The 25,705-nt window shown below is 52.3% G+C and overlaps 1 protein-coding gene across 5 annotated transcripts in view; it reads left to right on the forward strand.

The window, feature by feature from the left end:
* The first annotated feature begins 376 nt into the window (after window positions 1–376).
* Window positions 377–25,705, forward strand: part of GRK4 (G protein-coupled receptor kinase 4) — a 53,052-nt gene continuing 27,723 nt past the window's right edge. For 2 of the 5 annotated variants that reach the window (XM_047798472.1, XM_047798474.1), the window contains exons 1-5: window positions 377–485; window positions 10,315–10,410; window positions 12,982–13,094; window positions 16,520–16,597; window positions 24,144–24,247. In XM_047798472.1, the coding sequence (XP_047654428.1) occupies window positions 434–485; window positions 10,315–10,410; window positions 12,982–13,094; window positions 16,520–16,597; window positions 24,144–24,247 (443 nt within the window). In that variant the 5' untranslated portion in view covers window positions 377–433. Of the gene's footprint in view, window positions 486–10,314; window positions 10,411–12,981; window positions 13,095–13,254; window positions 13,262–16,343; window positions 16,427–16,519; window positions 16,598–24,143; window positions 24,248–25,415; window positions 25,500–25,705 lie in introns of those variants that run through there. The other 3 variants (XM_047798475.1, XM_047798477.1, XM_047798476.1) reach the window with 3 other exon arrangements.

Below are 25,705 nucleotides of genomic sequence, written 5' to 3' on the forward strand. Positions count from 1 at the left end.
GTTGGCGGGAGTCGGCGCTGTGCCAGGAGGTGGAGGCGGCGGCGGCGGCGGCGCCCCTGCCGGAGAGCCCCTCCCGGGCCATGGGGCCGCCAGCCTGGGCCACCGCGCGGCGGCAGTGACCGCGGGAACCCGCGGCGGCCGGGCTGTCAGAGCCCCCCGGCCCGCCTACGCCCCGGACCCCGAGGGTCAGGCGGGAGGCCGGCGCCGGGAACGTCCGAAGCAGCGGCGGCGCGGGTGGTGGCCGTGGCAGCGGCGGCGGCAGAAGCGGGCGGTGGAGGGGCTGCAGCCCAGTGTGGCACCCGGCCCGGCGCCCGGCGAACCATGCGCGGAGGACGCCCCGCCGCCGCCGCCGTCCCCTCGAGTCCGCAAACCCCAGTCGCGGCGGCTGCGGAGGCGGCGGAGGCGGCGGCGGCGGCGGCGGCGGTCGTCGTCCATGGAGCTCGAGAACATCTTGGCCAACTCGATGCTGCTGAAAGCGCGCCAAGGTGGGTGCACAGCGGCGCCCCAGCCAGCCCTGGAACCCCGATTCCCGGGGGACCCTGCTGCGGGACCCAGATCTTCCGCAGAATCCCGAGCCGGTCCGCGCAGCCTCGCTCTCGGGCGCGGTCGGTTGGCGAGGGGTCAGTTTGGGCCCCCCTAAGGCTGAAGCTGCTTGGTCCCCTTTCAGCCCCGCCTGACCCAAGTGAAGGTAGCCCGCGCTCTGCTCTGGTCCGTCTGAACTCGCAGGGTCGCAGCGTTGCTTCAGCACCAGGCGACCCGTGTCCTACTGACCGGAGAGGGAGGAAGCCAGGCCAGCGAGTGAAGCCAGCAGAAGAGATCCATGTCTTGGTGGGATTTAAAGGACAAGAGGAGAATCCTGTAAACTACCCTGGCGAGGCCCTTCCAAGGGTGTTTAGCCTGTTAATTTTGACATAGCTTCTTGGCCTGTAAGGCGTGAGAAGGTGTCTCAGACTTGACGGTGACAAGAGTGGATTTTAGCCCCACTAACGTGTTGAGTGAACAAGTCAGTAAGACTTAAGTGTGAAAACAGCAGTTGGCTCCGCCCTGCTGGAGACTCCAGGAGTAGAATCTCTGTCGAGGACCAGGTGTCATCTCTCCTGCCTCTGGAGAGATGGGAGAGCGGGCAGCAGCGTCTGCCCGTGGTTCTTCCGTCCCTTCCCTCTTGCACAGTCAGAGTCAGAGAACAGAAAGTACCTGCAGAAGGCTGCATACTTAAGACAATTTGAAGGAGCGCTTTCTGCTCCATCTCCCAGGGCTTCCGTCCTGGGCGCAGAGTGCAAAGAGGTGCTCCAGGGGACTTGGGGACGCTGTTGAAAGGCGTCAGCAAGTTCGTCTTGTGATTGGGGTAGTGAATACTGTGCTGTGTGAGAAATGAACCTGGCACACAGCTGTTTCAGACTTGGGTTGTTGTTTTTTTTTTTAAATACCCCCCCCCTTTCCCATTTTGTCCTAAGTGCCTTTCTCTCAACACCCTGGAGATTCCGAATCAGAAATTCTTTTTTCTTTTTTTTTGGGGGGGGGTTGTCTTTTTAGGGCTGCACTGGTGGCATATGGAGGTTCCCAGGCTAGGGGTCCAATTGGAGCTGTAGCCACCAGTCTACAACAGAGCCACAGTATCGTGGGATCTGAGCCTCGTCTATGATCTACACCACAGCTTACAGCAATCCTTCGTCTACTGAGCCAGGCCAGGGATCAAACCCGTATCCTCATGGATGCTAGTTGGGTTCACTAACCGAAGCGCCATAACAGGAACTCAGGTTTTTTGTTTGTTTGTTTGTTTTGCTTTTTAGAGCCTCACCCGCTGCATTTGGAGATTCCCAGGATAGGGGTCGAATTGAAGCTGTAGCTGCCAGCCTATGCCATAGCCACAGCAACGTGAATCAGAAATTCTTGAAGTAACAGGGAGTGATAGAATTAGCTACTAAGTTTGGGGTTTAAATGGAAGGACTTTGAGTTAAGAAGTAGTGAGCTTTTATTATTTATTTTTAATTTTTTTTTTTCTGGACAGCAATCCAAGAGCGCAACAGCAGTGACCCAAGCTGCTGCAGTGATAAAGCCAGATCTTTAACCCACTGTGCCACCAGGGAACTCCAGAAGTAGTGAACTTGAATTTTGCAACGTGTTTTTTATATTGAGAGTTGTAGGAGTTCCTGCCGTGGCTCAGCAGTTAACAAAACTGACTAGGATCCGTGAGGATGCAAGTTCGATCCCTGGCCTCGCTTAGCGGGTTAGGGATCCCGCGTTGCCGTAAACTGAGACTTTATGGTGTGTAGAGAGGGTTTTAGCCCAACTTATGGTTTGATTGAACAAGTTAGCAAGACTTCAGTGTAAAAGCAGAAGTTGGCTCAGGCCTGCTCGGGGACCCCAGGTGTGGTGTAGGTCGCAGACTCAGCTCGGATCGGGCGTGGCTGTGGCTGTGGTGGAGGCGGGCAGCTGTAGCTCCGATTAGACCCCTAGCCTGGGAACCTCCATATGCCACGGGTGCGGCCCGAAGAAAAAAAGAGTTGGAACGAGAGACCTCACTGTCCGTGTGCCAACCAGAATTATCATGAGTAGAAGAGCTGTGGCGGCGGGGAGTCCTCAGAGCGTGTGGCTCCGGCAGCACTTGACTGAGGCTGGCGCTGCTCACTCTGAACTCCACGTTGGTCAGAGACAGGAAGCGTTCTCCGACTGAGGCTAAAACGGTTTTCTTTCCACTCTGCCTTCGTATGTGGGTATAATGTACCACCAGGGAATATTGTACCAAGCAGGCTTCCTTATAATGCTGTAGAGCTTAGACAGCGAGGTAAGGATAAGTGGCCTAGAAACGCTGATTAAAACGGAAGCACGACTTTCTGCCTAGAGCCTAGGACGGCAGTGAGAGTCTCCTAAGAGTTAGCTTTCCTTTTCGTTCCCTAGAGTATTATGGTGTCGAAACTCTCATGGGGCCTGTCCCCAGTCAGTGCTGAAAGAGCTATTGGCGCTCCTGGTGGCTCGGCAGGTCCAGGATCTGGCATTGACATGCTGTGCTGTGGGTTCAGTCCCCAGCCCAGGGACTTCTGCGGGCCTCAGGCGCAGCAGAGAGTGAGCGAGTGAGAGTTAGGGCGTCAGTGTGGTCACTGTTTAGAGAAGTAGAATTCGAAACATCAGAAAGATGGGGCGTTCCCGTTGTGGCTCAGCGGAAACAAGTCCAACTAGAAACCATGAGGTTGTGGGTTCGATCCCTGGCCTCGATCAGTGGGTTAAGGATCCGGCATTGCCGTGAGCTGTGGTGTAGGTCACAGACGCGGCTCGGATCCCGAGTGGCTGTGGCTGTGGTGTAGGCCGGTGAGTACAGCTCCGATTAGACCCCTAACCTGGGAACCTCCGTATGCCAGGGGTGCAGCCCTAGAAGAGAAAGAAAAGGAAAGAAGTATTAGAAAGATGTGAATACTAAGTGCCAAGCGTTGGTTATGATTTAGGGCTGTTTTCCCAAGATGTAAACTGTGTTTACTTGCTTTGGAAGCGTATAGACTGCTTCTCAGGAAACGTCTTCCTGGACACGTGTCAGTCCCTCATTTGGTCTCTCTGGTTCACATGTTAGGAAGTTATCATCCAAAACACAGCACGACGTGAAGTTCCCATCGTGGTGCAGCAGAAGCCAATCGACTAGGACCCCTGAGGTTGCAGGTTCAGTCCCTGGCCTCGGTGAGCGGGTTAAGGATCTGGCGTTGCCGTGAGCTGTGGTGTAGGTCACAGACGCGGCTCGGATCCCGCGTGGCTGTGGCTGTAGCTGTGGTGTAGGCCAGAAACTGTAGCTCTGATTAGACCCCTAGCCTGGGAACCTCCATGTGCCGAGGGCGCGGCCCTAAAAAAACAAAAGACAAAAAAACACCAAAACCCAGCACGACGGTTATTTGTCAGTCCTGGGAATCGCTGTTTTGGTTTGATGTTATTCGTGAGTCCAGTCCTTTTTTAGATTTGTTTCAAGCAACATCAGCGTCTTTCTCTTTTTGGTCTAAGACAGGTTTGTTAGCAGGTGGCACTCAATTGGAGAAGTCGCGTGTGTGTCACGATGCCTGGAGCACTCTAAGGACGTGTGAAGTGATCCTTTTGTTAGGAAAGTGAAACACAAAAATCACTCTTCTTTTGAGAGTTGGGATTTTTTCTTCCCCTTGCAATACACTTGTTAAGCCATTTATGACCATTAATCGCTTTAAATAAGCTGAAACTTTTTCCCATCATACTTCTGAGGAGACTGGAATTCCATTTTACCTCGTAGAGCAAGTGCCGCATCAACGCAGACAGGGGCCGTGTGACCTGGGTGCCTTGAGTACGGGTTTTGATCTTGTATTTGGCAGTTCCGTTCTGATTTCAGCTCGTGTGAGACCGCGCGCTTCTTTCCGCTCCCTGCCTGCAGCTAGTCGGTGTGCCTGCGGCGCTAATGCTTTCTTGCTGAGCCTCCTCCCCGGGATCTGTAGTTGCAAGGAGCTGCTGGAAGGAGCTTATAAGCCTTTTGATCCCAAAGGTGTGATGGCCCACAGTTTCGTTCCTTGCTTGCACTTCATTTGTTTCTACACCCGAGAGGGAGGGAAGGCGGTTTTCCTTGTGTAGATGAGCAACTTTTTGTGTTCCTTTGAACACATGTTCCTGTAAGTTTCACTGGTCCAACTTTCTTGCCGCGCGGGCCCTTCTTGCTTTTTCTCTTGTTTGCTTCTTTCCGCCTCTCAGGGCCCAGTTCGCCTTCATCCTCCTCATGGTCTCTGTTCTTCCAGCCCAGAGGCACTCTGCTGTCTGGGAATTTGGAGCTTGAGGTTCAGAACACAGGGTCGTCAGTGGTGCTTTCTCAGGCTGAGCTGGAGTCTGTGTAAGGGCAGGACGTAGCTCTCCCCTTTGTTAGCCTTACGGGCCGGCCTGTGATTGGTGCGTCGTCAGCAGTTGGAGATGAAGGGGGCAGTTGGTTATTTTCTAAACTCGAGAATGAGAAGGGGAAATGTATGCTGAAAACTGAAGAGTTGAATTGCTAAGGAAGAGGTAAAGCGTGTTGCGGGCTTGGCCGCAGCGCCCAGTGGCCAGCAGGAACCGCTGGCTCTGTCCGGGCAGCGTGCGAGTGCTTCTTGCGCACCCCCCACCCCCACCTCTGGCTGCTCCTGTGCCTCCTGGACTCTTGGCAGTTCTCCTTCGCCATGCTGAGGAGAGGCTGCTTGGAGCCACGCGGGACTGTGCTTGGCGCTGAGGAAGCCTGGCAGCTGTGGCTGTAGGTTTGTTTTGTCCAGAGTCGGGGTGAGGAGTCGGCAGGCTAACATCGCAGTTGTGATCGTGGCTGCTTGTCTCCGGTCTGTTCTCATTCTTAGATTTTCCAAAGGCAGAGCTTCTCTCTTCCTGAATCCCCAGGTCTTTGAATCACATTTACCCTTGAGCTTTGTTAAGTTCATGGCGGCGCACCAGCCCCCTCTCCTCTCCTTGTCCCCTGCAGCAGAGTGTGCCCACCCCTTCTTGCCTCCAGGCTGTGCCCTTGTGCCTGGCACAGCCTTGTTCTCCTCCACAGTCTGGCTCTGGGGAAGGTCCACCTTCCTCCGAGGTGTCCTCACCGCGCCCCTTGAGCCACTACCAGCCCAGCAGGAGCTGTCGATGCTCTGGACACCCTCAGGGGCAGCTTTGAGTCTCCCTTTGGGTGTCACCAGCCTACAGCACTGTGCTGGCCCCAGCCTGGTCTCTGCAAGTGCCCAGTGATGGCTGAAGGACAAGAGAGCACGTCTCTGGAAGACATTACTGGGGGTAACCAGGAATTACGTTTGCAAAATAAACTGTGCGTCTAGACCTGCAGTCTGGAAATGGGCAGCAAGATCTGAGGTTTTATTCAACTTTGGGATATCAGTCGGCTCCATACTTGTAAGTGCTAAGTGCTTTTTATTTCATTTTGAAGGAGTATTTTCATCGTGTTAAATCGGTGTTAAAACGGTGATTGTATCTGCAGTGCCACCTGCGGGCCCCTCTCCTTTTATGTCCATCGCCAGCAGAGGACAGAGCCAACCCGAGCGAGTTACAGGGTGAGCAGAAGGCCAGGCACAGGTGTTTTCTTTTCAGAGGGTAAAGCTCTGTTTCCATCGGGTTGAAGGAGAGCTCCTAGTTCAGGGGACCCAGGGCGAGTTACCTTTGCAGCGCTTTTCCGCTGTGCTGACCGCCTCACTCCCTGGCAGGACGCTGTGCCTGACTGAGCATTGGCGTCGTAGCCCCTTTTATGAGTGGTGTTCTGGAAACCGATGCTGGCACATCCTCAGGCCCTGGATGTGTGAGGCTGACCGGCTGCCGAAGGGGGGTGTCTTCTCTGAATGGGCTTATTCCTCCTTTTGGTAGTGAAGTGGCTTGCCCAAGGCCGTGTTGCTAGCACGTGGCAGCGTCGGGGTTCAAACCCAGTCTGTCTGGCCCCAAGTTCACGTGCTAACCCACCGTGCGATGCGTCTGTTGAAAGGCTTCCCCTGCTTACTGCACTTAGTGGAAATGGGTTGATGTTTTGTCTTTAGCTTCTGGCAGGACACCAGCTTCCTGAAGGTGGGAACCTGGCTCTCTCTGCCTGTGGGGAGACACAGATGAAGAGCCAAGGCTGTGGCTCAGGGTCACGGGCGCTGCCGCGGGGGCGGAAGTGGGGGTGGGACTCCCGGGATGGGTAGGGGCCTGACCTGGAGCCCCTCTGCTGGTGTGCCTTTAGGAGGTTTGCCGGCAGGCTGGCCGTGGGGCCCAACCCCGGGGTTCTTGAAGGAACGCCCTTTCCTAGAGCTGAGAACGCAGTCGTCCCCACTGCTTCTGTTCTGCTTCCTTAAAGATAACCAACACTTTAAAATTTTTATTTGTGGAGTTCCCGTCGTGGCGCAGTGGTTAACGAATCCGACTAGGAACCATGAGTTTGCGGGTTCGGTCCCTGCCCTTGCTCAGTGGGTTAACGGTCCGGCGTTGCCGTGAGCTGTGGTGTAGGTCGCAGACGCGGCTCGGATCCCGCGTTGCTGTGGCTCTGGCGTAGGCCGGTGGCTACAGCTCCGATTCGACCCCTAGCCTGGGAACCTCCATATGCCGCAGGGGCAGCCCAAGAAATAGCAACAACAACAACAAAAAAAGACAAAAGACAAAAAAATAATAAATAAAATTTTTATTTGTTTTCTTACTTTATGGCCATACCCATACGTCCTGGGGATGGGGCCCACGTCAATGCCATGAGTGCCCTCATAAGCCAGCCCCCGGGGGCTCGCCCATCCCCCGTGCCCCGTGAGGACGCCACCTGTGAACCAGGACGCAGGCTCTCCTCGCCAGCGCCCTGGCCGCAGACCTCAGCTCCGGAGCGTCGAGGCGCAGGTGTCTGTGGTATTGGGTTCCAGCCGCCCAGACGCACTGCCACCTCTCCAGGGCCGACACACTGATTCTTTGCGTGGTTCCTGCTGTAGTCGCCCTGGTGGCTTTTCTGAAGCAGAGTCCTGATGGGTTCAGACTCCGGGAGCTTCCTGCTGTTCGATGAGGAGACGAGAGTCACCTGAACCGAGTCCTCCGTCTCCTCGTCCCTGTCCGTGTGGTGACGTCACTGTTCGTAATTCTCACGTCAGTGTTCTCTAGACCTTGAGTTAAGCTTAGAGCACTCATTCTTGGTTTCTTCTGATGGTATTTGAGCCAAAATATTTCCAATAAAAAAGAAAAAGCATTTTCGTTTTTGGTGATTGGAACATTGATAAACACTTGTCCGGAGTTCTTGTTGTGGCTCAGTGGGTTATGAACCTGGGTAGTATCCATGAGGATGCACATTCGATCCCTGGCATTGCCCAGTGGGTTAAGGATCGGCGTTAGGTGTGACCCTAAAAAGAAAAAAAATTGTTGCAATAGCCCTTTCTTTTTTGGCTGCACCTCTTGCGCTTCCTGGGCCAGGGATCAAAGGCACAGCGCAGCAGCGACCTGAGCCACTGCCGCGACAACGCCGGATCCGAGTGCTCCCTGCCCAACAGGCCTCAACACTGTACCGTGCTTCCTTTTTTTCAAGAAACAAACGTTACAGGTATATTCGAAACACCTGTGTGTCTCTCCAAGGTCCCAGGCCCTCCCCTCATTCCCCAGAGATAACCAGGGTCTCTGTGAACTTGAGTTTTGGGGTTTTTCTGGTTTTGCTTTTTAGGGCCACACCCGCAGCACATGAGGTTCCCAGGCTAAGGGTTGAATCAGAGCCACAGCCTACACCACAGACACAGCAACATGGGATCCGAGCTGTGTCTGCAGCCTACACCATAGCCACAGCACGGTACCGCCGGATCCTTAACCCACTGAGTGAGACCAGGGATTGAACCCACATCCTCATGGTTATTCGTTGGGTTTGTTTCTGCCGAGCCACAATGGGAACTCCCAGGAAGCCCATTTGTATTGAAATAGTTCTAAAATTTTTAATGGAATTCGTGTTCTAGCACATGGTATGTTATTAGAGCATAAATGACAAGGCATGTAAAACACAGGCTAATTAAGTGTCGTCTTTTAAAGATCTGTGAGTGGGAGGCTCTCATTACTCTGTTGGAGTAGGGCTTTTAAGCCAAGGGCTGGCCTTGGGCTCACCTGCCCCCGTGTGTTGACCAGTACAGCTATAGAGAAGGGACAGCTGGACTCCTGGTGTGAGAGCTCAGGGCTGGGCCGTCTGGTGTCTGAACGACTGACCACCAGGCACAGAGCTGCCTACAAGGGGGTCTCCGAAGCACCTGCAGACAGTCTGGCAGCTGGTCTGGCACCGGTATCGTAATTTCAAAGTAGTGATTGTGGAGTTTCTTGGTGATGAACCCGCAGGTCCTGCTAATGTGATTGTATGCTTGCCTACCTTTATGGTGGAGGGAAATGATGGATTTTAGTGGGCAATTTGTGAAAATAAAAGATGATTTTCTCGGAGTTCCTGTTGTGGTGCTGCGGAAACGAATCCAGCAACTATCCATGGGGCTGTGGTATGGTGGCTGTGGTGTAGTCTGGCAGCTGCAGCTCCTATTTGACCCCTAGCCTGGGAACCTCCATATGCTGCAGGTATGGCCCTAAAAAGCAAAAAAAAAAAAAAAAAAAAAGATTTTCTTTTCATCTGAATTCAAGGACACTCTGATATCTGCTGTGGTTTCCAGGTTAAGAATCTTGTTCCAGGAGTTCCTTGGTGCCTCATCAGGTTAAGAATCTTGCGTTGTCACTGCTGTGACTCTGGTTTGATCCCTGGCCTGGGAACTTCTGCATGCTGCGGCTGCAGCAAAAAAAACTTTTAAAGAATCTTGTTCTAAAATAGTAATATATTGGAGTTCCCCTTGTGGCTTAGTGGAAATGAATCTGAGTAGTATCCATGAGGATGCGGGTTCGATCCCTGGCCTCACTCAGTGGGTTAAGGATCTGGCGTTGCCATGAGCTATGGTCTAGGTCGAAGACATGGCTTGGAGCCCAAGTTGGCTGTGACTGTGGTGTAGGCTGGCAGCTCTAGCTCTCATTTGAACCCTAGCCTGGGAACTTCCACATGCCACAGGTGCGGCCTAAAAAGCAGAAAAAATGAAATAAAATAACAGTGTATTGTTCATAGCTACACAAACACACACACACATGCAAATATGTACAGATGGATGGGAATAATACATATTAAATTCATGATTGTGACTGATGGTATATGTCACAAAATTATAACAGTAATTACGATTGGCACAACGTTGTAAATCACCTGTAATTCAGAAAGTAGTTGTGGCATATTCATGGTAGAGACGAAGTCAGAAACCTCTCACCCTCCAGCAGGCTTCACAGACCAGGAGCCACTGGGTCAGGGTCTTCTTCACGGGGTGCGGTCCTGGTTATCGATGAAGGAACAGCCTGTGACAGAGGCGATGTCCTCATTGGCCCAGAAGGGTCACTTGAGTTCGGAGCCCAGCCTGCCCGCTTACCGGCTCTAAGGCCTTGGGCAGATGATCCCCCGTTCCTGCCTTGTTTCCGCGCCCGTGAGGCCAGGGTTACAGCCAGGGCTCTCCACCCGCACTGGCCCCGAGGGGCGGGCGCGGAGAGCAACCTGTGAGCTTCCGCAAGGGGGGCTGGCTTGTGGGCTACTTCCTGGAAGAGCTGCTTGGTGTCTTGCCCAGCGCCACCTGGCTCTTGCCCCTGCTCCCCCCTCAGCCCTCGGAGCCATACCCACCTCCAGTTCTTCAGTCCACTCGGTTCTCGAACCCTCTTTGCTGTCTGCTCTGGGGGATTCTCACACATGGTCAGGCCGCTTTCCGGATGGCTCATCGCAGGCATTCCCACGGCTTAACCAGGGCACACTGGTGGAAGCAGCCACTGGAAACGGCATCTCTGACGGTTAAAAATGCCTCTTGTTTCGGAATTTAGGAGGACGTAGCAAGAAAAGCGGTCGTAGCAAGAAATGGAGGGAGATGCTGAGGCTGCCCCCGGTCAGCCAGTGCAGCGAGCTCCGGCAGTCCCTCGGTGAGTGAGCAGGCGGGCCCGCCTGGGTCCCGAGGTCGAGTCCGGCGTTGTACCGAGCCCCTGGGAGACGTCACTCTTTCTTGCGTCCGTGTTTGCTTCAGATGTCGCATTATGGGCGCTCCTCATGTCTCGGTGACTCCTCCTAGGAAAACCCTGTCGATTTCCTGGAGTTCCCACTGTAGCGCAGTGGTTTCATGATCTGGCTTTTTTCTGTGGTGCTGCAGGTTCAACCCCTGCCCAGCACAGTGAGTTAGGGATCTGGCGTTGCTGCAGCTGTGGCATAGGTTTGTGGCCGCACCTCAGGTTTGATCCCTGGCCTGGGAACTTTCACATGTCGCAGGGGTGGCTGGGAAAACACCCAACTCTCAACTTTTTAAAAATACCACTTTTTGACTACCTTGTGTCCTTTGTTTTAAATTTTTAATTTTTTTGTCTGTGCCCTCAGTGTGCAGAAGTTCCCAGGCCAAGGGTCAAACCTTTGTCACACCACACCAGTGGCAATGCTGGATCCTTAACTGCGAGGCCACCAAGGAACGCCTGTTTTTAAAATACAGTTAGTGACTATCCCTAAAATGAAATGTGGTAGCAAACTCGGGCAAAGAGGGTTGTAGGATTTCTGCAGTACTGTTGCTGACAGTTGTTGAAACAAGCAGTTGAGCCCTGGCAACCAAAGTTTATATCCTTGTGTGTATTTTCCACATGCAAATCCAGGGATACGAAGTGGGACTTAGAGTCCTCGATATACCTGGCATTAATAAATCCTTTAGTTGAGAAATTTGTTATGGCTTGCTTGCTTTTCATGAATTTCACTCAATTCTTCACCGTTAGAGCTGCTCTAGGAGTACCTCGATATCAGTGTGTTCAAGTTCGGCGCCACTGCCGAAAGAGCAGCTGATTTTTCTTGCTGAAGTTGAACTGAACCTAAATTTTTGCGTCATATCTCTCGCAGTACTTTGAGCAAATATTAGTGCCTTATTCTCAAAACAGTATCAGTATTTGGGGTAAAGTAAGTTATACAACATATTATCCCACTGAAAAGGAAAAAAAAAAAAAACAGTTAAAAAAATCATTAGGCGTTCCCACTGTGGCTCAGCAGTAATGAACCCGACCAGGATCCATGAGAGTGTGGGTTCCACCCCTGGCCTCGCTCAGTGGGTTAAGGATCAGCGTTGCCGTGAGCGGTGGTGTAGTTCTCAGATGCAGCTCGGATCCCAGTTGCTGTGGTGGAGGCTGGTGGCTACAATTCCAATTTGACCCTAGCGTGGGAACTTCCATATGCTGAAGATGTGGCCCTAAAAAAAAAAAAAAAAAGTCACTAAAGCAGAGGTCCCGCCATGGCACAGTAGGTTAAGAATCGACTGCAGCTGCTCTGGTTGCTGTGGAGGCACAGGTTCAGTCCCCAGCCTGGCGCAGTGGGTTAAAAGGATATAGCACAGCTATGGCTTGGATTCAGTCCCTGGTCCGGGAACTTCCATATGCTGTGGGTGTGGCCATAAAATTAAAAAAAAGAAAAGAAAAACTCCCTAGGCATGTGCAGTGTGTGTTACTAGTGAAAGAATGGGAAGGGAGGGATCAAAATGAAAAAGAGCTTTTAAAAAAATCTAATTTAGGAGTTCCTGTCGTGGCTCAGTGGTTAATGAACCCGACTAGGAACCACGAGGTTGCGGGTTTGATCCCTGGCCTCCCTCAGTGAGTTAAGGATCCGGCTTTGCCGTGAGCTGTGGTGTAGGTCGCAGACATGGCTCAGATCCTGCGTTGCTGTGGCTCTGGCGTAGGCCGGTGGCTACAGCTCCAATTTGACCCCTAGCCTGGGAACCTCCATATGCCGCGGGTGGGGCCCTAAAGAGACAAAAGACAAAAAAAAAAAAAAAAAATCTAACTTAGTGCATTTCCTGTGGTGTTATTTCCCATGCATGTAATTTGTGCCAAACACATGGAGTGAGTGGCGCAGTGGAAGGCCAGACCCAGACCTCTTTCCAGACCCAAACCTCTCTCCTGCCTCTTTGTTCCCCGAGGAGTGCCCCCTGCACCCCCACCTCAAGTCGTTCTTCTGGAAGGGGAGCTATGGCTTTCTTTTATTTTTTAATTAAAAATTTTTTTCCTTCTTTTTGTCTTTTTAGGGGCACTCCCACAGCATATGGAGGTTCCCAGGCTAGGGGTCGAATCGGAGCTGTAGCCACCAGCCTCCAACACAGCCACAGCAACTCGGGATCTGAGCCACAACACCGACCTACACCACAGCTCACGGCAACGCCGGATCCTTAACCCACTGAGCAAGGGCAGGGACCGAACCCGCAACCTCATGGTTCCTAGTCGGATTCGTTAACCACTGCACCACGACGGCAACTCCCATGTGCCTTTCTTTATCAGTTCTTCCAGCTGCCTTTGGCTCTGCCCAGCAGGTACTTTAATTTTAAGTATTCCTGCTAGGCCAGTATAAATCGTAGGTAGAACAGTGGTTTGGAAGATAATCCTGCAGGTACTCCTCTTGACTTTTAGAGAGTCAGGTGGAAGCGGTCAGGTTCAGAAAAGCGTGTGTTTGTTTGTTTCCTGTCCGCCCTCTTCCCCCAGAGAAGGAGTACAGCAGTCTGTGTGACAAGCAGCCCATCGGAAGACTCCTCTTCAGGCAGTTCTGTGCGACCAGGCCTGTGCTGAGGAGGTGCGTCGAGTTCCTGGATGCCGTGGTAAGGCCGTCGCTCAGGCTCAGCCACCCGGTCGTGTGCTTCTGCAAACGAAAAGCCAGGCTGAGCTCTCGGAGGGGACACCTCGGGTGGGGCCTTGGTGCCACGTTGCTTTTTTGGGTTAAAGCGTGCGAAGAGGCAGTTTGTGTCTCTCCCTCTCCAGGTGTCTGGTGAGTGACTTTGAAACCTGCCACTTCAGCCTGAAGGAGGTGGGAGCCGCTGATGAAGACAGCACGCCCGCCGTCTGACTTCCTCTAGCGCTGCCGTGGGCCTAAACCGCTCTAACCGGAGGGGCCACGGAGGGCAGGGAGCCGCTCTAAGGAGGAGGGCCACGCTGCGTGGAACTCGCTGTGGTTTATAAGTTCTCCAGCGTTCCCATGTATCCAGTCTGATATTTACTGTGATTTCCCCTTAGGTAAAGAAATTCCATGTTTCTAAACCTTTAGAGCTGTCACTGGCAAGCCCAGAAATTCCAAAAGCACAAGGTTGAGAAGCAGCTTAGCAGGAGGTTGGTAGACCTTGACAGAAAAGCCCTCTTCCTCCTGGAGTTCCTGTTCTGGAGCATCGGCCGCGAATCCCACCGGGAACCACGAGGGTGTGGCTTTGACCCCCGGCCTCACTCGGTAGCTAAGGATCCAGCGTTGCTGTGGCTGTGGTGTCGGCCGGCCGCTGCAGCTCTGATTTGACCCCTGCCTGGGAACCTCCGTATGCCATGGATGCGGCCCTAAAAAGCAAAAATATAAATAATGAAAAAATTTTTTAATTTAAAAAACAAGTTTATTTAAAAAAAAGAAAAGTCCTCTTCGTTATTTGTACCAAGAACGTGGCACTTTCTTTCTCTGCTTTGGCCTGTCCTGGTTGCACCAGTGACTGTCGGCTAATGATTGTGTGCAGGGTACTGTCCTACATCATTGAGTTTTTCTCCTTTTTTTTTCCCCTCTGACAAAGCTTTAAAAATAATGTATTTCCTCAGGAAAACATTTGAGGCGTTCCTGTTGTGGCTCAGCAGAAACGAATCTGACTAGCATCCATGAGGACACAGGTTTGATCCCTGCCCTTGCTCAGTGGGTCAGGGATCCAGCGTTGCCGTGAGCTGTGGTGCAGGCCAGCAGCTACCGCTCCAATTCAGTCCCTGGCCTGGGAACCTCCATTTGCCTCGGGTTCGGTCCTTAAAAAAAAGAAGAAAGGAAAACATCCGAGGCTCTCGCCTATTTTGCTTGCTTCCCGGTCCCTGGGCCCCCGGCCCTTTCCTTCCTGGTGCCTGTGTCCTGGCGGAAAGAAGGCATCGTTTGGCTCAAGTCTGGACCTGTGAGGCCGGGAGTAGAATGTGGTGTCTCTGCGTGTGGGCGCTGTTTGCTGAGCCACTGTATTTGAAGAGCCTACAATTCTTCTTTTTCCCTAAAATGGCTGAACTGCTTTGTTAAAATTCTTCTTGGGTCAAATCTTCAGCTGGGTGCTAGGTGCCCGGGAGCCGTCTGAGCCATTTGGCGGCGAGCTGTCCGAGGCGGCGGGTTTTGGGTTCTGGTGGTGGCTGTGTGGGGGACTGAATAGCGCCTGCTGTGCTGTCCCAGGGTTGTTGGCACCGCAGGTTCTCTGAGCTCTTTGACTTGGAAAAATGGCTTCTCACCTGTTCCCCCTCACAGCACCTGACAGGGTTGTTTGCTCTGTTCCCTGCTTAGTGTTTGTTGAATGAATGAATTTTTTTTTTTAATTTATTTGTGGGGTTTTTTTAATGAATGACATCTTGACTGCAGTGTCAGTCAGCTTCCAATGAGAGAAACAGAAGCAGTAAGAGGTGTACATTGAGAGATTTATTGCAAGGAGTTGGCCTACATGATGACACGGTCTGGCTGAGCAAGTCTGAAATCTGTAGGGCAGACCGTCAGGAAGGGCAGGACTGCTCTCTCCAGAAACAAGGTGAAGCTGCTGTCCTAGAGCAGAATTTCTTCGAGGAAGCCCCAGCTCCGTTTTTGAGGCCTTTCAAGTGATTCCATCAGGCCAACCCAGATTGCCTCCGATACGCTTCCTGACTTGAGGCCCACTGGCGGAGACTCTGTCCTCATGTAACCGCCACGTCGGTGTTTGGATTACTGGAGGTTGTGGCTTGTGTGGTTGGCACATCAGCAGGTCCCAGAGTCACCACCCTGCCTTTGCTGCTGACTGCCTGCCCTGTGGTGTCCAGAGCCGTATGGTCTGGGAGAGAGGTGTGCCCGTCCCTGCTGCTGATGAGCGTGACAGCCTCGTGCACGGAGCGTGAAGCTGGCTCTGATGGCCATGGCTGGGAAGGGGTCAGAATGAAGGGTGACGGAGGGTTCCGAGCCACGGGCGCTCGTCTGGGGCGCTCTTAGTGTGCGTGCGACACCTGTTCCCTCGGGACTGGTCTCCTCGCCTCTCTTCGCTCCACCTGGCTTTTCACTCACTGCGCTCCTGAGGCCCCAGGCCTGCACCTCCGTGTCCGTTGGCATCGTTGAGTGGCTTCTGTGAGTGCTCTCATCTGGGCCTTTGTCGTCCCTCCGTTTGCTCGTTTGTTTTGGTTGAGCCCATGGCGTGTGGAAGTTTCCAGACCAAGGATGGAACCCGTGCTGCAGCAGTGATAATGCCAGATCCTGAACCTGCTGCGCCCCCGGGAACCTCTCTCCTCTTTTCTTTCTCTCTTATCTTTCTCTTCCATGTCTTGTTCCTGGAGTTTCCCTTACGGATGTTTAGCTGTTGAGCAGGTTCTGCTTTTGACGGCTCCTGTTTTCGGGCCTGTGTGGCGTTACCCACACCTGAGTGTGGATGTCTCCCACCCAGGAATCGCCGGCCTCGACCGTCCTGGGACCTCTGCCTGCCGGTGTCCCCGCACCTCTTGGACTTGTCCTTCTTTCCTTTTTTTTTTAAGAGTCGCACCTGCGGCCTTTGCGACGTCGCAGTCTAGGGGTTGAATTGGAGCTGCAGCTGCTGGCCTACACCTCAGCCACAGCCATGCCAGATCCAAGCTGCCCCAGGTCAAGGCAACCCCGGACCCTTAACCCACTGCGAGGCCAGGGATCAAACCCAGATCCTCCTGGATACCAGTCGGGCTGGTTTCCGCTGCGCTGCCGCGGGAACTCCCCTCTCGGACTTTCCTAAAATTGCGTTGCCTAGAAAAGCCCAAGTGTGTTTTATTCCGTTTTGCTTGGCCGCATCCACAGGCTGAAGACGGAAGCTGACGCGGAGAGTGTCGGGGAGTGTGTTGCTGTGCGACATTGCTAATCCTTTAAAAACATGGTTTTCCCCTCGTGGCTGTGAGTTTCCCGAGGAAGAGCTGCAGATACGTGATCAGTAGGCTGCTCTCTCCGGCTCTCAGGCGCCAGGTCAATTCCGCAAGTTAGAGAATCTTTGAAACAATACGAAGTCCGTTCAGGAGCTTAGCTGACATTCTTCTGCTCTCTTGTCCCCACAACCAGGCAGAGTATGAAGTGGCTGCTGACGAGGACCAGGGAGCTTGTGGGCTCTCCGTCTTAGACACGTTCTTCGGGGACGAGGTGTGTGTCCGCTTCCGCGTGAAGGCGCCTGGGTAACTGACCTCGGTGGTTGGGCTTCGGGTGCCAGCAAGTGTGTGAATGACTGTGCTGCCTTGTAAGTGTTCTTGGTCTGTGTTTTCCTTTGACTCACGGAGGAAATGAGCAATGAAATCTGCTGAAAAGAACTTTTAAAGTTTCTCTGTTTCCTCAAACAGAACATAGAATTCGAGAATGTTGTTTGCCATTTTTCTCCTCAAAGCTTTAATGGGTCTTAGTTTTTATACTTTTTGACTCACCCGATTCCTGCAGTTTACTGCGTCCCTGAAATTAGAGTCCCTGCCTCCCTTCGTATGGCTTGCTTTTTGGAGGCCTCCAGGAGTCCTGAACCCGGGGCAGGCGCGCTGTCGTGGGCTGGAGGAGCTCCGCAGCAGCAGTGGCGGCTGCCAGGGGAACCCTGCCCTCAGCTTGGGCGTGTGTGAAGGTACCCAATGCTCGCCACAGCCTAGGAGGCCGGTGTGCTTTCCTGTCCGTCTTCAGATGACGAGGCCGAAATCAGAATGGGTGAACAGCTCACCCAAGGTCACACAGCTCGTTAGTGCCCAGTTAGTCCCGAGCTGGGAATCAAACAGGCAGAGAGAGACTGCAGCTGGAGAGCAGTGGTGACAACAGTCAGATTTTGAGCCGGGCGAGTGAAGCTGGAGAGCTGTCAGGTTCACTGCACAAAAGGCCGAAGGCCGGAGGGACGGGCCGACGAACTGGGTGGTGGGCACAAAGGTACAGCCACAGCCTGTGGGTGGCAGAGAGGGGATTCAGACCCTAACAGGCTTTGGCCCCAAAGCTTGGGCCACCCCAGCCTCAATCATTCTTTTCAAACACAGCTGTTAACACCATCTACATATTTGTAGTTATGCCCAGGACACTGACACGGGGTGGGGAGGAGGTTTCATTTGTCTAGTTTTTAGTTTCTTCTTAGGGCAATACATGGAAGTTTCCAGGCTATGGGTCGAGTCGGAGCTACAGCTGCCAGCCACAGCCACAGCCACGCAGGATCCGAGCTGCATCTGCGACCTACACTGCAGCTCATGGCAAGGCCAGATCCTCAACCCACTGAGCGAGGCCAGCGATTGAACCCTCAACCTCAGGTATGCTAGTAGGGTTTGTTTCTGCTGAGCCATGATGGGAACTCTAAAATCTTTTTTGTTTACTTGTTTTTCCTTCTCCTTTCTTGAAGAAGTACTCACACAGCAGGGAAGGTTGTCAAGAAGAAAGACATAATTTGAGAAGTTATCCTGCAGATGTAGACGGGGCGTGGCCCACAGGCCCCTGTGCCTCCGCAGCTGGGAGCCTTGGGTGTGGCTGCCTGGAGAAGGCCTAGCTCCACGGGCCTTTTCTGTTGGCGTCAGCGGGGAGCTCTGCTCGTGCTTTACTCCCAAACGAGGAACAGTGGGTCTCGGCACTGTTGTGCCTACTCTTGTGCCTTCTCTTTAAAAGCAGCAACAGTCTCTTTCTTTGGCATGTCCAAAGGGGAGCTCCATCGCCCACATTCGATTACCCAGAACACCTAAAGCACTGAAGCAAGACTCTGTGTGTTCAACCTTAAGTTTCTTTATCCTTTCAGTCATTCTTAGTAATCTTTTCAAGATTCCCAAATATTAAAACTCACTCAAATTTTATTTGGAGTTTTTAAAAAAATCGTGACTGGAGTTCCCGTCGTGGCGCAGTGGTTCACGAATCCGACTAGGAACCATGAGGTTGTGGGTTCGATCCCTGGCCTTGCTCAGTGGGTTAAGGATCCGGCGTTGCCATGAGCTGTGGTGTAGGTTGCAGACGCGGCTCGGATCCCACGTTGCTGTGGCTCTGGCGTAGGCCGGTGGCTACAGCTCTGATTCAACCCCTACCTGGGAACCTCCATATGCTGTGAGAGCGGCCCAATAAATGGCAAAAAATAAATAAATAAATAAAAAATAATGACCAAAACAAGTGGGAGGGAGTTCCCATCGTGGCACAGCAGCAGCAAATCCAGCTGGTATCCATGAGGATGCGGGTTTGATCCCTGACCTCGCTCAGTGGGTTGGGGATCAGGCATTACCGTCAGCTGTGGTGTAGGTGGTGTAGGTCGAAGATGCAGCTCAGATCCCGTGTTGCTGTGGCTGTGGTGCAGGCCAGCAGCTGTAGCTCCGATTAGACCCCTAGCCTGGGGAGCTTCCTGTGCTGCAGGTGCAGCCCTAAAAAGAAAAAAAAAAGTGACATTTATCCCAGGAATGTAAAATTAGTTCAACATCTGATAATTAATAGAGGGTTTGGGATGGAAATGCTGTAAAATTGGGCTGTGATGATCATTGTACAACTATACATGTAATAAAATTCATTGAGTTAAAAAATAAATAAATGAAAGTACATCTATCCCCCCAAATAAAATTTCAGAACTTTTCTCAAAAAAATGTGATAACTAATACATCATATTAAGTACAAAAACCTCACATGATTATCTTAGTAGAGACAGAAAAAGCATTTGACTAAATCCAAAGACTCCTTTATAGTGAAAGCAGCAAATTAGGGACGGAATGGAACTTCCTTGACCTGGTAAAGGCCATGTAGGAAATACAGCTAAAACCATACCTAAATATGAAAGGTCAGATGCTGTCCCCCTAAGATCGGGGACAAAATGATATGCTTGCTTTCATCAGTTCTACTTGATGGTGTTCTGGACGTCCTGACTAGAGCAACTAGGCGAGAAAAACAAAAGATGCACAGGCTGAAGAGGAAGAAGTGAAGCTGTCTGTCTGCAGTTGACATGAGCTAGTTGTCCTAGTCCGTTCAAGAGGCTGGAGCAGAACTCCGCAGGCTGGACGGCTTGTAAACAACCACGGTTTATTGCCTACAGGTCTGGAGGCTGGAAGGCCAAGGTCAGGGGGCCACCTCGGTCACCTTCTGCTGAAGGCTCTCTTCCCGGTCAAGAGCCGGCACCTTCTGACCGTGTCCACACGTGGGAGAAGAGGCGTGGGACCTCCCGGGGCCTTTGTTACGAGGGCGCCGATCCCACTCATGAGAGCTCCATCCTCGACCTAAGCTCCTCCCAAAGGCCACCTCCTAATACCGTCACTTCGGGGCTCGGCCTTCAGCATGCAGATGGGCACACGTTCAGGTCATGGCACTGTGTGTAGAAAATCCTGAGGGATCCACACACGTGGGGTGAGTTCAGCAGTGTTGCAGGATACCAGATCTCCCTAGGAAATTTCATTGTATTTCTATACACTACCAATTAAAATCCCAAAATGAAACTGAAGCAGTTCCATGTATAACATAAAAGAGGACTGAGTATGACAAAGGAAGTGCAACCCAGTACCCTTCAAAACATCATCGAAAGAAATCAAAGGACTGCAGTAAAATGGAAATCGCCCCTGTTCCTGGACCAGATGTCCTCGTGTTCACCTGTGGAGTCAGCATCATCCCATCGGAAGCTTCCCTTTTCTGCAGACGTTAGCAGGCTGACCTTAGAATTCATCCACGTGATAAAGGATCCAGAATGGTTATATCAGTGTTGAAAACAAAGAACAGGAGTTCCTGCTGTTACGCTGCAGCTGCGTCTCCGAGTCAGTCCCTGGCCTGGGAACTTCCATGTGCCGTGAGCGCAGCCATGGAATGAAAAGGGAAGAACAAAGGCAAGGACACATCAGCTTCAGAACTTGCTGCAGAGCCACGGCAAGCCAGACGGCGTGGTACTGGCCTGTGCAACAGATCAGTGGAAAGAATCGGGAGTCCAGGAGCATCATGTGACATGGGATAAGCTGCCGTGACAGTTCCGTGGGGGAAGAATAAAAGGTGCTGGGGCACCTGGGTGTCTGCATGCAGAGGTATCTGACCTCACACCATAGACAGAAGTTAACTTCGGATGGATCAAAGGTCTGACAGTAAGAGCTAGCTAGCACTGACAGCTCTTAGGAAATCTCTAAGGTGAAAGACTCGTAGGTGTGGGTCTTTGTGACCTGGATGTAGATAGTGGTTCTTAGGCAGGACATCCAAAGGACAGCAGCAAGAGAGAAAACAGGTAAATTAGATTTCATCAATATATAGTGCTTCAGAGAGCACTACGAAGGAAGAAAACACAGGAGTTCCCGTCATGGCGCAGTGGAAATGAATCCGACTAGGAGCCATGAGGTTGCGGGTTCGGTCCCTGGCCTTGCTCAGTGGGTTAAGGGTTCAGCATTGCCGTGAGCTGTGGTGTAGGTCGCAGACGCGGCTCGGATCTTGCGTGGCTGTGGCTGTGGTGTGGGCTGGCAGCTGTAGCTCCGATTCGACCCCAGCCTGGGAACCTCATATGCGGCAGGTGTGGCCCTAAAAAGACAAAAGACAAAAAAAAAAAAGGGAAAAACACAGTCTATAGAATTGGAGAATATACTTGCAAATTCAGTTTCTGGTTAGGGGCTAGTGTTCAGAATATATACAGAGAGAACTAACAATTCAAACAATAAAAGGCCCAACCAAAAATAATGCAGGTATTTCATGTACTGTTTTAACGTAGACAAATAAACATACATCTGCAAACCCTGCCCGCCTTTTCTTTCCCACCAGTGGACTTTCCTATCGGAGTTCTTTTTGTTTTTTTGCTTTTTAGGGCCACATGCAGCTATGGAAGTTCCCAGGCTAGGGGTCAAATCAGAGCTGCAGCTGCTGGCCTACAGCACAGCCGCAGGCATGCTGCATCCGAGCCACATCAGCGACCTATGCCACAACTGTCAGCAACACCAGATCCTTAACCCACTGAGTGGGGCCAGAGGTTGAACCTCTGTCCTCATGGACCCTAGTCAGGTTCATTACCACTGAGCCACAGTGGGAACTCCATCTATCAGAGTTCTTAGTGTCCAGAACTTGAAAAAGCAAGGCACTGAGTCATGTGGTCAGTTTTCCCTGGCAACTACCTTTTCTGAAAAAGAATTCTTGCTCCTTAATTTAAAGCCCCAGAAGGAATCTCCGTTCCATTTTCTTGTGTTTGGCATCTGGCCAGTTGCCATGCCTAAGCCTGCCCTATGTCAGCCCCACTTCCTGCTCATGGAGGATTAGAAGTATTTTTCCTTTAGGTGGAAAATACTAAATTTCCATCAATGTAAGTTTTTTCTAAGATACCGAAAAAGGAGAGTTCCTATTGTGGCTCAGTGGTAATGAACCCAGCTGGTATCCATGAGGACAAGAGTTTGATCCCTGGCAGTGCTCAGTGGGTTAAGGATCTGGCGTTGCCGTGAGCTGTGGCGTAGGTAGAAGATGTGGCTCAGATCTGGTGTCGCTGTGGCTGTGGCCGGCAGCTGTAGCTCCAGTTTCACCTCTAGCCTGGGAACCTCCATATGCCACAGGTGAGGCTCTAAAAAGAAAAAAAAAAAAATCTCTATTTGAAGTAAATCATTAAATAGTCCAGGGTGGGTGTGGGGGGGAGGTTAAGGCCACACGTGTGGCATATAGAAGTTCCCATGCTAAGGGTCGAATCAGAGCTGCAGTTGCAGTCCTATACCACAACTCTCGGGATCCGAGCCACGTCTGCGACCTGCACCACCGCTCACGGCAATGCCGGATCCTTAACCCACTGAGTGAGGCCAGGGATCGAACCCGCCACCTTATGGTTCCTAGTTGGATTTGTTTCCCCTGAGCCACAACAGGAACTCCAGTTAGTCTTAATGGAGTGAACGTGCTCTTTAATTTAGCTTCAGGAAATTGAGGTAAAACTATAGAAAATACTGAGAGTTATATCTTTAAAACATGTATTTTTGAGACAAGTGCTGGAATTTCATGGCTTTGTCTTCTGTGAAAATTTTATCTTGTTTTCTGCTTTGTCCTGTGCCTGGAACTAGGCGTATTTGTGGCATAAATGAATGAACAAACTTCTTTTCTGAAATGGGAGAGGGGACGCACGCCCTCATCCTTGCCTCGTAGGCTGGTCTGGGAAGGGCGTGGTTCAGACTTGGCTCCCCGCTGTTGGCTCTGAGTGTACCAGAACGTTCTGCAGCTTCTGGAGCCTCTCCCATGGGGTTGTTTCGAGACTGAATGACATGATGCCTCACTTGGAGTATGCAGCCAAAGTGACAGCTATGAACCGTTGTTAATTATAACAGTGCTGTTGGGTTTGGGGGGAAAGGTGAGTTTTCTTGTATATTTCTATCACTAGTGCAGTATCTTTTTTTGTTGTTTTGTTTTGTCTTTTCTAGAGCCGCTTCCTTGGCATGTGGAGGTTCCCAGGCTAGGGGTCTAATCGGAACTATAGCCACCAGCCTACACCACAGCCACAGCAACACGGGATCCGAGCTGCGTCTGCAACCTACACCGCAGCTCACGGCAGTGCCGGATCCTTAACCCACTGAGCAAGGCCAGGGATCGCACGCACGTCCTCATGGATACTAGTTGGGGTCTTATCCTGGTGAGCCGCAATGGGAACTCCCTAGAAAACAAAGTTTTACCGTGATCAGCGTGGCTAGAGTTTGGTATAGAATGCTCTTCTCATTTCCAGCAACAGATGTACAATTGGACAGGATCTGTGTATTTTTTTCAGTAGATCTGGAAAGCAGTTTTCTATGTTTTCTCTTTCCAGAATTCTCTGGATGAGGGTTAAGAGGATGGGAGACTTGTGCATGGAGACATTTCGGTGAAAATGTGGAATTTTTGAGGGCAGTTTTGCAACAAATAGAAATGTGAAAAATGGGTGCCCTTTGAAGCAGTAATTCTCCTTCCGGGAACCTAAACTGTAAGATGCACTTGTACAAAGGTGTTCACGGCAGCGGCGTTTGCAGTGGAGAAGAGTGGCAACTACCGTGCTGCAGAGGGCGGAAACCCACCCTCTGGAAACCCACGCGGTCTCGCAAGAAAACCCGGGGGTCCCGCGGGTGTCAGCATGCACTGACAAAACCGCACGTGCTGTTTCCATGAGGGGAGATGTGTGCGTGGCTGAGTGTGGGGTTTAAAAAACCCCAAACGGAAAATGCCCCAATGTAGCCGCTTCTGGGGTGCGGTTGAGCAGGTTAAGTGCACACACACGGCTGTGCAGCCAGCCCCACGGCCCAGCTCCTGACCTCTCTCCATCCGACAAAGCTGGACCCGGCCTGTCCTGCTGAGCTCCGGCTCCCGGCCCTGGCAGCTGCCGTCCTGCCTTCTGTCTCTGCATCGGACTGGTCTAGGGACCTCACATAATGCAGTCGTACAGTAAAACTTGTCCTTTTGGGACTGGTTTATGTCCCTTAGGGCAGTGTCCTCAGGGTTCATCCAGGTGGTAGCAGGTGTGAGAACCCCCTCGCCGTCTGGATGGACCACGTTGTGTTTATCCAGCCGGCCATCGATGGGCACAGGTTGTGCGGGTCCTTCAGGTTTGTGGCTGGTGCTGCTGTGCGCGTGGGTGTCGGGTGTGTCCTGGGCCCTGCTGTCCACGCTGCTCGGCGATGTGTGGGGAAGTCCCCCAAGGCAGGCAGCGCCCTCACCTGGCAGGCTGGGCTCCGACTTGGGGTAATTTGTTTACGAGGGGCATTAGGCTCTCTTTCCCGTGGGTGGATTGTGAACCCCTAATCGTCATGGTCTGGTTTTGCCTCCTTAGGACCTGGCAGCCCCTTTCGCGGAGGTGCCCGCCCAAGCCGTGCAGGAGTGCAGACTGAGGCTGCAGGAGGCCCCTTCCAAGGATGCCTTCGAGGAGTGCACGAGGTGTGTGGGGGTGGGGACTCTGCAGCCTTCTCCGTGGGGGACAAGCTCTTGTCAGCATCCTTTCCAAATGAAAATGGTGCCCTTTGCTAGCATAGCTGCCCAAGAGGCCCAGGTCCCAAGTGGGCGCAGTGCAGCCAGTCCCGGCTGTGGCCGGGCTGCTCAGCCATCCAGAATGCTTGTTCTAGGACGAGAGGAGTCCTATAAAATGTGTTTTTTAGACCTCGGCACTTGGTGGAAATATTTTTCCTGCAGATCTTTGCAGCATGACAGGCCGGCTCTCAGTCAGAGCCCTGTGGCTGAATTCAGCTTCCTTCTGCACTCAGGAAGGAAGAGTGGTTTCTGCAGTGACCTGGCCCAAAATGCAGTCATTTTGCACACTTATGTGGACATTCGCGTGTAGCTGATTCATTCAGCAAACATTCATTGGGTGTCTGCTCTGCCAGGAACTGTCGGATTCCCAGGGCTGCCATAACAAAGTGCCACCAGCTGGGTGGCTGAAAACAAGAGGAACTAGTTGCCTCGCAGTTCTGGAGCCAGAAGACTGGGATCGAGGTGTCAGCAGGGTTACAACACTGAGAATTCTAGAGCGGGTCCTTCTTTCCTCGAGCAGCTCCCACTGGTGGCTGGTGTCCTGGGCGCTCCGGGGCACGCAGCTGCAGCCCTGCAGCTTCTTTCGCTGTCACTCTCCCCCCGCCCGGGCTTCTGTCGCTGTGTTCTCACCTCTTCGGACGACGGCAGCCCCGGTGGGTGAGGGCTGGCCCTGCTTCAGTGTCGCCTCCTCTCTACCACCTGCATCTCAGGTCACGCTTACTGGGGGCAGCCTTAGGACGTCAGCTTATACCTTTGGCGGAATGCGTTTCAGCCCCTGATGGTCGCCTTCCAGTGGGTTGGGGTTAATAGAGAACAAAACGAAACAAAGCCCCAGTGACTTGAGTCTCCATCCTGAGACACCTCGATGTCAGCTCCAGAGCCTTGGTGTATTAGTTACTCTTTGGAAAACCTTTTTTTTTTTTTGGCTGCGCCCACAGCATGTGGAAGTTCCCAGGCCAGGGAATGAACCTGTGCTACGGCAGCAACCAGAGCCACTGCAGTGACAGTGCTGAGGCCACCAGGGGACTCCGTAGAAAACACTCACTCAGCTCCTGCTATCTGCCTGTCTTTGATGTAGGTTCTGGGAACAAAATGAAAAACAGGAGTGACCCAGTCCGTTACCCATGGGAGCTTTTAACCAAGTGGAGTCACCGAGAAGCCGGTATTAGTTTCTACTGCTGCTGCAGCAAATTGCCACCAACTTGGTGTCTAAAACAGCGCTCACTTGTTCTCTTATATTTCTGGAGGTCGGAAGTCACTGGGGAGAAACCAGGGTGTCAGCAGGGCCGTGCTCCCTTGAGGCTTCAGGGAACAAGCCTGGCCTTCCCAGCCTCTGGAGCCGCACCTCTTGGCTCCCTTCCTCCCCCT

Source organism: Phacochoerus africanus, chromosome 10 (genome assembly GCF_016906955.1).
Source record: "Phacochoerus africanus isolate WHEZ1 chromosome 10, ROS_Pafr_v1, whole genome shotgun sequence".
Lineage (NCBI taxonomy): Eukaryota > Metazoa > Chordata > Mammalia > Artiodactyla > Suidae > Phacochoerus > Phacochoerus africanus.